Raw genomic sequence first — 15765 nt, forward strand, 5'->3', positions numbered from 1 at the left:
GACTGGACTCGATGACCTCTCGAGGTCGCTTCCAGTCCTAGAATTTATGAATCTATATGAAACACTGCAGGAATGTTATTGTGTAGTGGAGTGTTTTAGATCGTTGCTGCAATACTATAGAATGGCATTATTGACACTGTGGATGAGATTGAGATGACGATGATATTGCTATTTCAAACCTTTTTAAAGTCACCTGGCTATCCCTTTATAATGGACTGAAATTTCTTATGGTTTCTTATGGTCACTTCTTAGCAGTGATTTTTTTATTTTTATTTTTCTGGTGCATATGTGAAAGTGTCTGCAGGATCAGTTTGGTTATTCAGATGTAGGAAAACAAAAATAATGTTTTCACCTGTTAAAAATCTTTTCAACTGTTTGAGATTTTGGTTAGTTTAGTTTTACTTTGGGGAGGGTGGGCTGCATGTGGGTAACTCAAAGATGCTTTCTTTTCAAAATGAAAATACTGTCTCTGTGTCTTAGCAAGCCTTTTTTAATGTCTTCTGTGATCGCAGTAGAGATCAGTAGGTGGCACTCAGTAGTGTGCCAACTACACTGTGTGTGTGTGTGTGTGTGTGTGTGTGTGTGTGTGTGTGATCAGTAGGTGGCATTCAGTAGTAAATCAGTATCCCTACATGGCACTAAAGGGCTGGACCTGCTGCCTTTTGGATGAAACAAAACAGTAGTCCTGGTCACTTGTGGCCATTAAAGATCCCATGTCAATTTTTGCAAGAATAGGGATGTTAACTTAGGAATTCTAACCAAAATCCAACTGTGCTAACTGTATTTTACAGTTTTAAATTCTCTGTGCTGTTTCATTTGGATATGTTGTTTTTCATGGAATGTTGCCGTGCGCTGTTACATAAACACTACATACCATTCCAGAAGTGACTGCATTTCCATTGTTGTGAAATATCTGTGAAGATCTTTGAGTTCCTTCAGGATAAACTACACATGTCCTAGATTTTCAAAAGTGACAGTCAATTTTGGATGTCCAGCTCAAGATACCTTTAAGGGGCCTGATTTTCAGAAGGTGGGGACTGAAAATCATTCTGCTTTACGGTGCCACAAATTAGGCAACCAAAATCACTTCCCTTTTGAAAACCATGGCCCGTTATGACTAGCGAGAGGGAGAGCAGGTGATGTTTGGGCCCCTTTTGTGTGACTTACGTGATGAAACTCATGAGAGTTTGCTCTGATACCATGTTTACCAGCAGTTTATTTGCTTTTAAGATAATGAGAAGCCCATGAAGGTGGTAGAGGATGACGACCTAGTGGACCAGCACCTCATCAATGAGCTGAGGAAAGAATATGGGATGACCTACAATGACTTCTTCATGGTGCTGACGGATATTGACATGAGGGTCAAGGTGGGGAGTTGAGCTCTTTGAACATAAAGGCATTGGAAAGCAGAAATATGCTGTGGACTGTTATGAGATGCACGAGAGAGGCTGGTTTGGGGTCTTGTCATTACCTGGAGGGTCAGAAGGATTTCATCAGCTAGAAGGTGGACAGCATGGGAGATTGACAGCAAACAGGAAGGGTGGAGGGCACAGTCCATCTTTTCAAGATGGAAAAACTCCAGTGGGAGGTCTGAGTTTGTGCTGGGATGGTGCTCTGGCAACTCACCACAAGCATAAAACTACCTCTATCAGGGGAGCTGAATGCAGCACGTGGTGTCCTGAAATGCAGCCTGGGGCTGCCATGGGATATAATGACACAACATGCTGATGCTGCGTTGTATATGAATGATGTTCTAGGACACAGCATGATACTGCAAGGTAACCTGATTCTAGTGAGCTGCATGCAGTGTCCTGACACACAAGTTTGTCCTACAAGGCAACCATTTAAAGCTGGAATCCTAGGAATAATCCAGTTCCTCACAATCAGATTCTGAAATCAGGGACAGTTTCCACCCTCTCTATCTCTTCTGGCAGTGGCATGTTATGTGCTTATGGGCTTTGCTTTTAATTTGACCTATTCTTTACCTTTTATTTTATAGCAATATTATGAAGTGCCCATTGCAATGAAGTCGATATTTGATTTCGTTGACACCTTCCAGTCACGAATCAAAGATATGGAAAAGCAGAAGAGGGAAGGTATTGTCTGCAAAGATGACAAGAAACAGTCCCTGGAAAACTTCTTATCCAGGTATTACTTTCAGCACTGACCTGTTTCTAGCTGCTAGTGATAATTAATCATATTTAAAATATCTGGCATACTTTATTTTTAAGGAAAGAGGTTTTTTTAATAGACTTTGCAATATTGATCATTTCCAGCAAAGTAATGAGATTGAACCACAGTTAAGTCTGATGCAGCTGCAGCATACTCTTGTGGAGAGTAGAGCCCTGGAAATGTGATCTCCTGGGTTCTGTTTCTACCGGCTCACTGCACAGTCTTGGCCAAGATACTTCACTTTTCTGTGTCTGTTTCCACAGATAAAGTTAATCTGCTTTACAGGGGCAAGGGAGGATTAGTTAGCTCATGTTTGTGCACTGCTTTGAACCTGTTAAGCTCTAAAATAGCATTGCAATGTTTCTGTACTTCAGTCACTGGACGCCACATGCCACAATCTCATTATTTCAGCTGCAACTCCTTCCGTGCAGTGCAGATCACTGACTCCATTTTCCCTAACATCCTTCTTATCATGTCTGAAATAATTCTGCCTTTCTTTGCCCAGCGTTAGTCACCAGCCAGTATAAAAGAGCTGCAAATGCCTCCTGGAAAACATCTGAAAAAACCTGCTTAGAGAGACAGCTTTGCTCATGTATTCTGTATTACTCTTCTCCCCACAAAGCAAAACCCCTGAATGTAAACTGTGCCTGGACTTCGGAGAAATTCAGATCTGAAATTAAATGTTGCAGCTCTGGCCCATCTCCATTACTGGGTGATCTGCACAAAAATGAGATCTCCTGTTGTTCAGGATTTCACTTGCTGCTGCTGCATATTCCTCCCCTACCATCAAAATCCTCAGTTTGTACTCTTATGCCTGATTGCTATGAAAATGACTGAGAGGACATTGAGGATTGTGACTCCAAAAGGAATAAGCAGCTGGGAGAGGTGAATGTATAAGTCATTGGTTCTTCAGCATTTTTATTTCTGAGAACCACTTCCTCAGAGAGAGAGAGAGGGAGCCTTTACCAGATCCACCACTGCTCCAAACTCCTGCATTCCCCTCCTGCTTGGCTCTCAGAATGACTCATTCTACACCACCAAGAAGAACCACACTTTGGAAACAGCTGTCCTAGGCAATAAAGAGCCTGTATACTAGCAGAGAAGGAAGCCACAAAACTGTGTTTCACTAAAAATAGCCTTAGTAATAAAAAAAAAAAACAGGGGAAGAGAAAATCAGAAATAGAGGATCTATAAACACAACTGTCTCCAAAGATGTTTTTTGTTTTCTAGGAAGTGGGAATCAATGGGTCTTTAAAGGGTGGCTAGATCGTGCCAGTCACTGAATCTGGCCTGGCCCTCAGCAGGCCTCATTTTATTTTGTCCATAAACTACCTTTCCCTGTGAATAAAACTGCCAGAACTGAGTCATCCCCTGCTGTCACTCATCAGGGAAGTCAGTTAAACTATGTAAATATCATTCTTAATTTGCGTGAATGGCATGGAAGGAATCCACTAATCGGAGCTGCCTTTAGGAACCCTTGAAACCAACAGATGTTCGTAGGGAGTGTCCATTGGGGGAGAGGGGGGCAGTCTGAGCTCACTGACCAGACTAAGACCATTGACCTCCCTTGCAGACTAATGTAGAGGGTGGTTGTAGGGAAAAGAGGTTGAAGGTCTGAATACAAAGCTGCCTGGAGGCTCTCAGATTCCAAATGCCAGACCTGCTGCTTATCAGAAATAAGGCCTTGTTGAGGGGGTATATGGGTGCCAGTCCTTTACTAACTGTGGGAAGCACTGTATTCTCTATTATCTTCATCCTTGCACAGCTGAAGACTCATGGTACAAGTTCCTTGGTAAAGTCCATCCCCAAAACATTTACACTGGCGATGACAGCATAGGCTGAGTGAGTGATTCATTCCAGCAGAGCTAGAGGGTTGGGCTGAGTCAGGCTGGTACTTGGATGGAAGACCAAGGGAAAAGGGGACTCAGTGTATCAGACACGTTTGTGCATCAGAACTGCGGTTAGTCTTCCATCTCCTGTAGAACCTCTCCCTCCGGCCTTGCTCCAATTCTGCCCCCCTTGTTTTTTATGAATTAAATTTGTGAATGTTTTTCTTAAATAAACAACTCCTGCAAAAGGCTTTCACTATTTATGAGCCAAATTCCAGACTGATTTACACCTTGGTCCATGTGGCTGCATGGGTAGGTGCCATGGCAGAATCTAATCCAAAATTTCCATCCTAAGCCCCTACTTATAGCTAGGATGGGGCTTTTCCCATGTTAAGTTTTGAAAATATCACAAAGGAGATTTTTGGATTTTTTTTTAAAAGGTGACATGATTTTTGCCTTTCTTTCACTCTGCCCACGCGCTCCCACATAGGCTTCCTCCTGCCAGCAGGGCACTCTTCAGGGCTTAAGGCTCTCTCCCGGGAATGTCTCTCTTCAGTTGTACGGGAATGAAGAAGTCAGGCCATTGATTGCCAAACCACCAGACCAGCTGGTTAGAAGCTGCCCTCGATTTCTTCACCGTGCTCCATGAGGAAACGGATCCAAAGCCCATTAAAGGCAGTGGAAAGACTACAGAGGACTTAAGTGGGTGGCCCTGGGTAGGGAAGCAGGGCCATTACCTCATCAGCAGACCAGCTAGTCAAGAGTTGGCTTGAATCTCTTTGCTATGCAGTATGGCTGAGGAACTCAGCCATTGCTTCATCAGCTGGCATCAATAGCCTAAAAAACAATGTAACTTGTTTTTTACTTAATATAAGAAAAACTCAACAGCAACTCCCTGCCCCAACAAAAGTCCTGCCTTTTGTCCCAGAAGGCCTTGATGTGACACAAGCACTGGCCTACTTAGAACCTCCCCAGAAAATTAGGGTAGACCTTTCTTTTTGGACTCAGCCCAAAAATTTCAAAAAGAAAAACAGCTAGTTCAAAGTTACCTGTGGATGGTGACATTGACAGGTTCTGAAGCTTTAGGATGTCTTATAGGCTTGTATCATACTGCTCAAAGTAAATACCGTTGTTGTTCTTGTTATGTATTATAGCAACATCTGCCTCCATTTAAAAGAGCATTTCCTGGTACAAAAATATCCCTGCAGTTTTGTGAATTCTTTTAAACCTAATTAGTTTTGGATGGGGAGGCACTTTTACAGAGAAAAGTGTTGTTTTAGAATACTAAGTAACCTTTCATTTAGGTTTTTGAGACGGGTTACAAATCTTTCCCTGTCACCACCCTTTTTGGGTGGACAATGCCAGGTGGTCCTCACAGTGAAATGTTCAGTTAGAAGGAGCAGCTCTAATCCATATATAAACTGTATGACTGCAACCTGTTGGTGCTCTTTTAGCAGCATAGAACAATTTGAAAGCTAACATGTATTGTCAGAAATTCTATGGTGATTTTTCTGTCCCAGTTTGCAATACAATTTCCAGTGCCATTATATCAACTAGAGATGGCAATGGGTAAAGATCTTGAGATATGGAGCATATAAGATGGCTGAGCATTCAAAATTCAGATGCTTAGTCAAGATGTTTGAATATGCAAAATTGAGATTAGGCTTTATCCTCTTCCAGTCCTGGACAGAACTGGGAAGAACATAGGTATGACAATTAGGAGTTCAGTTTCGTCTCTAAGTCCAGCACCCCCAAATATTGTGTGTTCAGATTTGGACCTGGATCCTCAAGTTACCGCTGGCCTATATTCCTCTACTGCAAAGGTTCCCAAACACTGGTCTGTGGAACACCTGATTCTGGTCCACAGGGAGCTGGCTAGTCACGTGGTGCTGGCTCCTCCTTGTTCCAACTGCTAAAATGAAGCCAAGAGTACGCTCAATACTCTTCTCTCATAGCTATATAGATGGCTCCCATGACCCCACTATCTGAGCATCTCACGGTCTTTATCACATTTACTGTCCCAACACGAGGTAGGGCAGTGATATTACCTACATTATACAGGATGAAGAACTGAGGCAGAGAGAGAGAGACTAAAATAACTTACCCCAAGGTTACACAGGAAAGCTAGGGTGAAGCGAGGACCTGAACCCATGTCTCCTAAGTCAGCACGCTAAATCACTACACCATCGTTCCTCTCATCCTCCTTTTCCATGGAAGAAATTGCTTTAGTTGCCACAGGGACATTGTACTCATAAATGGGAGAGGGAGGTGGTTTGTACATTCATGAATGTTGAGGGGAGGTGATCATGACAAACAGGACTGGAGGAGATAAACCCTTTATTAAGATGGGTGCCACACTATGAAATTAATGGAGAATCCTAGCTGTAAATGGGATGAACTGAAGTCCTAGATCTGAACACTACCTGAACTTTGAGACAACTCAGGTCTGGATACAAACTTTGCAGCTCAGGCTCCATCTCTAATTCGAATACAAACAATGAATGAAAACATTGGCCAAACATTTGGGAACCTTCGTAAACATATGTCTTGAATATGGTTCTAGAGTCAAATATAAATTGGAGAAGGGAGTGTTGGGGGAGAACTTGGGTTTATTTTTAAGCTGCTTTGCCCATCCCGTTTCTCATTCTTCATCTCTTGCCTTCTTTCCCTGCTTCCTCTAGCACAGCGATACGCAGACCTCGGTGATCAGGAGTCAAATTAGCAATCAACATTAGCCAAACGAGCCACAGTAGTGTGAATGATGGGGGAAATATTTAGTTTTTTATCTATTATTCTCACAACAAATAAGTTAATAATTTAGTGCAAGTTGATGGCTTAATAATATAATAAAAGCATCCTGACTGGTTAATAACAGACTGGTTAATAATTAAATCACACAGTGTTTTAATATCAAATGCTGCAAAAAGTTGCAGGAGACACATTAAAGAGCCACTTGTGGTTAAAAGCTGCAGTCTGAGTATCAGTTCTGTAGCACATCTCCTCTAAGCTCTCAAAGTCTACATCTGCTTTGCAGCTGGTGGTGTCATTTCCAGCTTGGGTAGACATACACATGCTAGTTTTGATCATGCTAGTGCACTAAAAATAGCCATGTAGCTGTGGCAGTGTCATGGGCTAGCCACCCAAGTATGTACCTAGGGTCTCCAATAAGACTGTAGTTGAGGCAACTAGCCCATGCTGCTGCCAGTACCACTGCTATTTTTAGCACACTAGCTTACCAAACCTACCTCCAGCTGCAGTATGGACATACCCTCAAATATGAACTATGGAGCAATAATGAAAGCTGAGGTAAGCTGTTTTTCTATAATTCTATAACCCCCCCTAAGCAAGTTAGGGGAGCACATTCAGCACTTAACACTAACAAACCTTTTAAAAATGCTTCCCCACTAGAGATGGGTGGGAATTTTCCTTCAAAATGATGTTTTGACAAAAAAATGTGATTTCTGCAAAAATCAAAATTTTCATTCAGAAAGTTTTGAATTTGCCAATATTTTTCAATTTTCCATCAGGAAAAAAAAGAAATGAAACATTGTTTCAGGTGAGATCAGTTCATTTTGTGGAACTGAATAGAAACATTTTGTTTCATGTCAGTTCGACATTAAACTACTTACGGTTCTGCAGTGCCTCATCGGAGTTGCCGTTTGGAAGCTTCAAGGGCCAGGCTCCTGGGTCAGACTACATCTTCCATAATGCACTGTGGTTCCCTTAGGAGCAAGATGCATTGCACATCATGTGAGTCAAAGTAGTGTCTAATGGGCCCCCTTGGCTGCTCCATAAAGCACTTTGAAGGTTGTGAAATACCATATCTACACTGACCCCTCAATTAAAAACAATGCACAGGGTGCTTGAGGCAGCACAGAACAATGCTTCTCTGTTGTGTTCTCATCTTTTTCCAGGTTTCGATGGAGGAGGAGGCTGCTGGTGATCTCTGCTCCCAACGACGAGGACTGGGCCTATTCCCAGCAGCTTTCTGCCCTCAGTGGACAGGCCTGTAATTTTGGTAGGTCAGATTGTACTACGCTCCTGTTCCCCACACCACATCCTTCCGGAGTGCCATTTGGGGATGGATTCCTTCACTCAGATCTAAACCCTGACAGTCTGAGGAGGTCTGTCCAACTGAAAACTTAACCAAATCCACCCAGCTAGGGATGGAAGAAGACAAACCTCTAACATGAACCGTAGTAACCGCTGCCACCCAAGCATACCATTGGGGGTGCTGATACCGCCTCTGAAATCCCTCATTTAGGCTAGGGAAGGGTTAAGCCCCTTAGACTCTCTCTCTGATGGGCATTTTAGCAATAGAACAGCCCTGGGCTTGTTCATCTTGTTGTCACAGCTCAGCAAATTAATAGTATAAGCAAGTTGTGCTTATAGGAACCAATCATCAGCCCAGTACAGAGCCAGGATGGGAAGCAAGGAGATGCATGGAAGGATGGAGAGAGCTGTGTTCTTTCCTTCCTCATCCCAACTATGCAAAGCATCTTCATGGAGGCCACTTCAAGCTCCTTAGCATGAAGAGCCCACAGGGTGCCCATAGCCCTTACTGGAAAGGAAGAGCTAGAGGATCCATGCAGTGGGGGCTCCCTCAGCTCTGTCTGTTCCCTGTCCTACCCCTACCAGCCATGTAAATGGAGCAAGTACACCACTGCCCAGCTTTCTGGTGCATAGCCTCCTCCCTGCATCATAGCTCCACACTGTCTGGAGTCTTCTGTGCAGCTGTAGTGGCAGGGGCTAGACTTTTTCCCTGTTGAACGGCGATGTAGTGGAATGTCTTCTGTAGCATATGTCTCCAACTGTTTCAGTGAATGTCAGTGGTGCCTGAATAAACAAGGATCCACACAATGTTACTTAGTGCAGGTCTTCATTACCAGCCAGATCAGCAGGTAGCGATCGATCCAGGGGGATCAATTTATCGCATCTAGTCTAGACACGATAAATTGATCCCTGACTGCTCCCCCGTCAATTCCTGCACTCCAGATCTCCAGAGTCGACGAGGGAGCGGTAGCAGTCAACTCACCGTAGTGAAGACGCCACAGTAAATCAATCTAAGTTACACAACTTCAGCTACGTGAATAACATAGCTGAAGTTGTGTAACTTAGATTGATCCCCTCCCTACTGTAGACCAGGCCTCACAGAGTCACTCTCTTAATCGCATTCACACTGTAATACACACCCTCAGCTGCTTCCATTTCCCTTGACACCAAATTAGTGTATGATGTGGAACTTTGTCACATACTTTCTGAAGATCTGTATACAGCCACTATTCACTTAACTCTCTTCCTTTTGTTGGGGATAGCCTAAAGGAATTCCAGAGAGTTAATAAGGCATGACCCTCCTTTTTTCTTCATGCCATGGTTGAATATTCTTAATCAAGTTGTGCATTTCCAAGCATCCTGCCTCTGGGTCCTTAAAATAGTAGCTTCCAGGACTCTTCCCAGTATAGAAAGAGGTGCCTCACTAACTGGGACCCTGGTGCGTCTCTATGATCTTTTCTCAAAGACAACATTCCAATCCTCTGTCTAAAATGGAGAAAATGGACGTCTGATTTAATCTGATCCATTTAGTAATTTCCCACTTGAGGGCTACAGATTATGTTACCTCCAAACAGTTTGCCACTGTACATCTCATGAATAAGCGCATTATTCTCTGCATGCTGACTTTTTCATGCATTTGGTGAGTTTCTCTCTTCATTTCTTTCAGCTGATTTAAAATAAAGCTATCACTATTCTTTAGATCTCCTAAGATTTTTTGCAAACTAAGGTAACAAAATCTCATGCATCAAGGCATGAAGAGTGGGATTCACAAATATATTTAGGGACCTAACTCCCCTTGATTTCAATGGAAGATCGGTACATAAAATACCTTTGTGAATCTCACCCCAACAACTGCTCCATGAGTCAGGAAGGAGTTTTCATCCCCATGAGCAAAGTTACACAACTGGCCAGGAATAATTAGGAGGAGTGATTTTCCCTTCTTTGATGCTTCTATTGCCAAAGGCAGGATATTAGACTAAGATGGACCAATGGTCTGATTCAGCATGGCAGGACACTCCCCTAGAGGGCTATGAGATTAGATGGACTAGTGGGTTGATCTGGTATGGCAGGAGGTGGAGGTGGGGGATAGTGGACTCGTGGTCTGATACAGTAATATAGTTTTGCTTTGCACCTAGTGATGGTCTCTGACCATCCTTCAAGTATTAGATCAACATAACACTTCTAAGGCTGCCTGATCAGTTACCAGATCCTACAGCTTCTTGACTTGAGATTATGCACCCTGCCCTCCACAACCTAAGTTCCCTGTAAGCTGCATGGCTGCGCTGGAGCATATTTAGCACCGCACAGGTGCTCAGGGAACCCGCCCATCGAGGACCAGCCGCCGTACCCCTCCCTCAGCCCCGGACCTGCACAGCCGGGGCTCTCCGGCCCCAAACGAGCCCTGCCCCGGACCTGCCACAGCCAGAGGAGGGGCACTTATTCCCTGGCCCCAGCCCCGGAGCTGCTGCAGCGGGGAGAGGCACCTCTCCCCTCAAACCCAGGTGCTGCTGTGGGGAGAGAGAGCTGGGAGAGAGACATCTCTCCCCACCATAGCCCTGAAGCACCCTCCTGCACCTCCAAACCCCTCATCCCCGGCCCCATCTCAGAGCCCGCATTCCCAGCCAGAACCCTCACCCCCCCACCCCAACCCTCTGCCCCTACTCCTCATCCCCAGCCTCACCCCAGAGCCCCTCCCCAAACCTCTGCCCCAGCCCTGAGCCCCTCATCCCCAGCCCCACCCCAGAGTCTGCATCCCTGCAAACACCCCAACTCTTTGCCCCTCTCTGAGCCCCTCATCCCCCGCCATCCACACTTGCCTGCCCCACTGCCCTGCCCTCCCCGCACCCCACTGCCCTCCCTGAGACCCTTGTCCGCGCCCCAGCGCCCTGCCCTCTCTGAGCCCCTCATCCCCCGCCATCCACACTTGCCTGCCCCACTGCCCTGCCCTCCCCGCACCCCACTGCCCTCCCTGAGACCCTTGTCCGCGCCCCAGCGCCCTGCCCTCTCTGAGCCCCTCATCTCTGGACCCACCCCACAGCCTGCCCCCTAGCCCTCTGGCCCACCCCAGAGCCCACACCTCAAGCCAGACCCCTCACACCCCTACCCTCTGCCCCAGCCTGTCATCCTTGGTCCCACCCCAGAGCCCACACTCCCAGCCAGAGCCCTGACACCCCTGCACATCAACTCTCTGTCCCAGCCCCGAGCCCCCTCCGACACTCCAAACCCCTCGGCCCCACCCCCACCACATGAATTTTGTATGTGCACCTCCATATTGGTGCACATACAAAATTTATTCCGCACATGCGTGGGAAAAGTTAGAGGGAACACTGCTCACAATCCATCCATTTAAAGCCAAGGGACAGAGCGTATGTTCCGTAATTTGGGAAAATGATGAGCAATTTATAAATGTGAGCAATAAATTGCACGTGCCCAGCATACCTGCCTTAACACGAATGCCCTGGTGGCTTTGTGCCAGGGTGAGCTAAGGTTCTAATGTTTGTCTTTAATTATATTTACTTTGTTCACAGTTTTTTTTTTTAATGTCTTAGAGCAAAATCCTGCAGATCTTAGTTGTTGGCAGTTTTGACTGAGTAGAGCCATGGTGGAGGTCAAAACAACATGAGAGCTGCTCTTCCCATGGCATTTCAATTCCTGGGTGGTTGAACTAATACAAGATCTCCAACTCACATGTTGTTTGGACCTCATAAAAGACTCTTTGAGTCAAACAATAAACACAAGTACTGAGATATTGTTATGTATATCAGACCAGAGATGTGCAGGAGCTATTCTGTACTCTAGTTTATGCAAGTGTAAGAACAGTAGCAGAATATTTAGGAAACAACTTAAAAGGCTGGGCTTGGGACAAGAGGGCTCCTTCATTCAGCCTCTGAAGAATCCATCCATGCACACACCAGGAGACTCCATGACTGCTACTGCAGTAGCATCCACCTGCCCTGTGTCCCTCTTGGTGCACCTCATCCACCCCACTTCCCTCACCTCCAAGTCCACCTCCCATTGTGTGGGACAAGGAAGTTATGCCCACAGAGTTGGCCTCTGCAATTCCCCAGTGTGCCTGTCCCCTCTGTGGTTGCCTTCCCACGCAGAAGAACCACACTGGATGCTCCTGTGTCTCTGCTTTCACAACGTAAGTTTCACACTGCCTGTATGGATTAGTTTATCCCCAGATTCCAACTGCTGATTAAGCCCACCATGCCACAGAATTATTTCAGGGAAATTCTACAGCCTGTGTTACGCAGGTCAGACTAGACTATCAGAATGGTTGCTTCAGTCTATGGCTCACGTGCAGCACTCCTATTGAAATCAGTGTCAGTCCCTGCACAGAAGGGTGGGATTGGACCCCAATAAACAAGCATGGATCTGGACAGTTAAAATAACATCTGTCCATGACTGAGTGGACGGATCTGGTGTCACCCAAAGCCTCTCTCATTCCTTTGCAGGTCTGCGCCACATAACTATCCTCAAGCTGCTAGGACTCGGGGAAGAGATTGGTGGTGTCTTAGAACTGTATCCCATCAATGGTGAGAAATGGTTTTCTGGTCTTTTAATGACTGCTCATGAAGGGCATACACACAGGCCTATGTGTTTCTAAGGGGCAGTTGGGACCTTTGCTTGAAAGGGTGGTAAGAGGCACAGATATGACTAGAATTAAAGCACATTTTCTAACTTTCATAACATTCCTGTTTAAGAGACGCCGCCAGAATAAAAATGATGGGCCTAAGCCTGAAAGGTGCAGCCAGGGCCATCCTTAGGCATATGCAGAATACGCAGCTGTGTAGGGCACCATGAAATTTGGAGCACCAAATTGCCCCAAATTTCATGGTGCCCTATGCAGCTGTGTGCTTTGATGCAGCAGTGCTGGCAGCCAGCCCCATCCCCCAGCTGGCCCCACTGTGCGTTCTTAGTGGGGTGTGGGGCCCAGGACAACTCCCTCTGCCCCTGCCTCACCACTTCCTGCCCCCACCCCACCCCTTCTCCCAAGCCCCTTCCCCCAGTGATGGACGTGGCCAGGGGATTAGCAGGGGGATCTGGCGCTGCAGGGGGATCAGGCCAATGCCTGCACTCACCAGCGGTGGCGGGAAGCAGAGTGCCCCAGCCCGCTTCACTCCATTGGCTCCCTGATGTGTTGCTCTGCTTCCTGCCACCAGTGAGTGCGTGGGGGGGAGGGGGCGGGGCCCTTCCCCCAATCCCCCTCCCCTGAGTGACATGGCTGGGGCAGGGGGAGCAGAGCAGGCTGGGCATGGGTTATTCCGCTTCCTGATCTGGTGCTAGGCCCCCCGCTAATCCCCCGGGCTGCTCTGGGCCTGTGGGGGCCCCCAAAGCAGCCACCACATCTCCTGCCTCCGTGGCCCCACAGGTCTTGAGCGCTGCCCAGACCCTCTGCCTGGGAGGGGGGTGCTCAGGCTGTGTAGAGCACCATAATTGGTAGGGACGGGGCTGGGTGCAGCATGTCTTTAGCTCCCACTGAAGTCAAAATAGAGTGGGTCAAATGCACTCTTCTCCTTGCCCCCTCCCCCACCAAAGGGGTGTCCATACCATAATTTTCTATAAGGGAAGCTAATAAAGCACAGTCACAGCTACTTCTCACATGTAGACCTCTGGCTTCATTCAAGGTTCCTTTCATCATCAATTCCTTGCTTCCTTCAGTGCCACAAGACCCACATGGGCTTAGCCTTGCACTAGAGATCTCACTACCACGGCACATGTTGGAGGCAGGGAGCTTTTCAGCTACGTAACCCTATTAAGTACATCCACCAAAGGAGAGGTGAAAAAAGGGAGGAACCTCACCACCCTCCCTCTCTTTTGGGGTATATAACCACAGTCCCAAATGGCACGGAATATCAGACACTTGTGTGAGTGTGTGATTATATCACCCTCTGTTGGCTACAGCGGAAGAACAGATAAAACCCTACCGAAACAAATACATTCTTCTGCTCACATGACAGTGACCTGTGTTTTTGGAAATAGGAGGTCCTGAAGTCAGTCTCTGCTGAGGAGGGTTGTGAGATCCTTACATTGACCAGGATCTTTTACAGAGGGCAGTAAAATAGCAAGAAAAGGCCACAGGGCATACTTTCCAAATTATCACTTAGCCGGGCAACCGAAACACCAGCGTTGTTCCTCATTCTATCCTTTTCTAGGAAGCTCCAATGTGGAGCGAGAAGATGTCCCTGCTAACCTGGTGAAAGACATCCGCAATTATTTCCAAATCAGCCCTGAATATTTCTCCATGCTTCTGGTTGGGAAAGATGGAAACGTCAAATCCTGGTACCCTTCCCCAATGTGGTCCATGGTGATCGTGTATGATTTGATCGATTCCATGCAGCTCCGGCGACAGGAAATGGCAATTCAGCAATCACTTGGCATGCGATGCCCAGAAGATGAGTATGGTGGGTATGGTTACCATAGCTATCACCAGGGATACCAGGAAGGTTACCAAGATGACTACCGTCACCATGAAAGTTATCATCATGGATACCCATACTAAAAAGAGCAATTTAACCTTTGACTGCTGTCTCTTGCCTGCATCCTAATAGCTGTTCAAGCCGCAAGTGGCCAGACATGGAAATACTTCTCAAGCCACCTAAATGCCCATGCCTCTTTCTTTCAGTATTCAGTCAAGGGCCTAAATAAACATAATATTTGTCATTTTGAAAATCCACAAGCCTTTACAGTGAAATATTTCAAACCAGTAGCCCTGATGCTTTTAAGCAGTAAAGACTCCTTTATATTTTTTAACCCCTGTAACCAGAGGGCATCACCAGTTGCAGTTCGTTTGCATTAAACAAAAAACAAAAACAATTTTTTTCCCCCACCCTTTCAGCCACGGACCTCATACTGTAGCCAGGACACAAACTGTACAATAGACATTGTTACACTTTATATATATTTTTTCCAAGGAGAAAAACAAAGCATATTTATTGGAAAGTGAGAATTTTGTCATGCTGATGAACAGACACAGATGATCACACCACAGGACTTTCCCGAGAAAGGAGATTTTAGGAAAGAAGTGTGGGGCAGGCTCTCTTTTACAATAATTTTTTAAAAACCCTTTCGAAATGCAGACTGCATCTCTTTTATAACAGATCAGCGTTGTACTTAGCTGAGTTTCATCCATAACTTATCAAAATGCAACCTTAAGGGTTGCTAAAGGATTTGATACAATACAGCAGAAAAAGCTCTGAACGACAAATCTTGCTGCATGTCACTATTTCTTTAGGTGGGGTTCTTGCTCCATGAGACAATTAAATCCATCCTAGCTACAGCTCTGCTTAAGCTAGTAGAGTTTGAATTCTAGGTGGTTGAAAAAAATTGAATTTTGGCAGAAAAGGAAGAAATTTCTCAAAAATATTTGTAAACATTTTTACTTGCTTTTCAACCAGCAATTTCTAATAACATTTTGGTGAAAATCCATCTCCGGAGCCAGATAGATAAAAAATTTTGTAAAAATATCTAACTTTCAAATTCTCTCTCCACCCTCCCCCGACCCCCCAAAAAAGGACAATTATTTTTTACAAAAATGCATATGAAAATTTGGACCTGCTTATTCAGCTAGCTCTATTTCTGCTGTGGTTTCTGTAACTAGCATGTTCACTGGCATTTTTTGTTGAGAACTGTACTAGTCACACCATGCCATAGGCAATAACTCCTGAGTACCAATCTTCTATCCTAATGATTTGTAACATACAGTCTA

The 15765-nt window shown here is 45.6% G+C and overlaps 1 protein-coding gene across 1 annotated transcript in view; it reads left to right on the forward strand.

Moving 5' to 3' along the window:
• The window catches only part of CCDC80 (coiled-coil domain containing 80), a 32722-nt gene extending 17225 nt beyond the window's left edge, over positions 1-15497 (forward strand). Inside the window, exons 4-8 of the mRNA XM_032787235.2 lie at positions 1231-1367; positions 2000-2148; positions 7916-8019; positions 12512-12592; positions 14213-15497. Of these exons, the coding sequence (XP_032643126.1) occupies positions 1231-1367; positions 2000-2148; positions 7916-8019; positions 12512-12592; positions 14213-14559 (818 nt within the window). The 3' untranslated portion in view covers positions 14560-15497. The remainder of the gene's footprint in view (positions 1-1230; positions 1368-1999; positions 2149-7915; positions 8020-12511; positions 12593-14212) is intronic.
• The last annotated feature ends 268 nt before the right edge of the window (positions 15498-15765 follow it).

Source organism: Chelonoidis abingdonii, chromosome 1 (assembly GCF_003597395.2).
Source record: "Chelonoidis abingdonii isolate Lonesome George chromosome 1, CheloAbing_2.0, whole genome shotgun sequence".
Lineage (NCBI taxonomy): Eukaryota > Metazoa > Chordata > Testudines > Testudinidae > Chelonoidis > Chelonoidis abingdonii.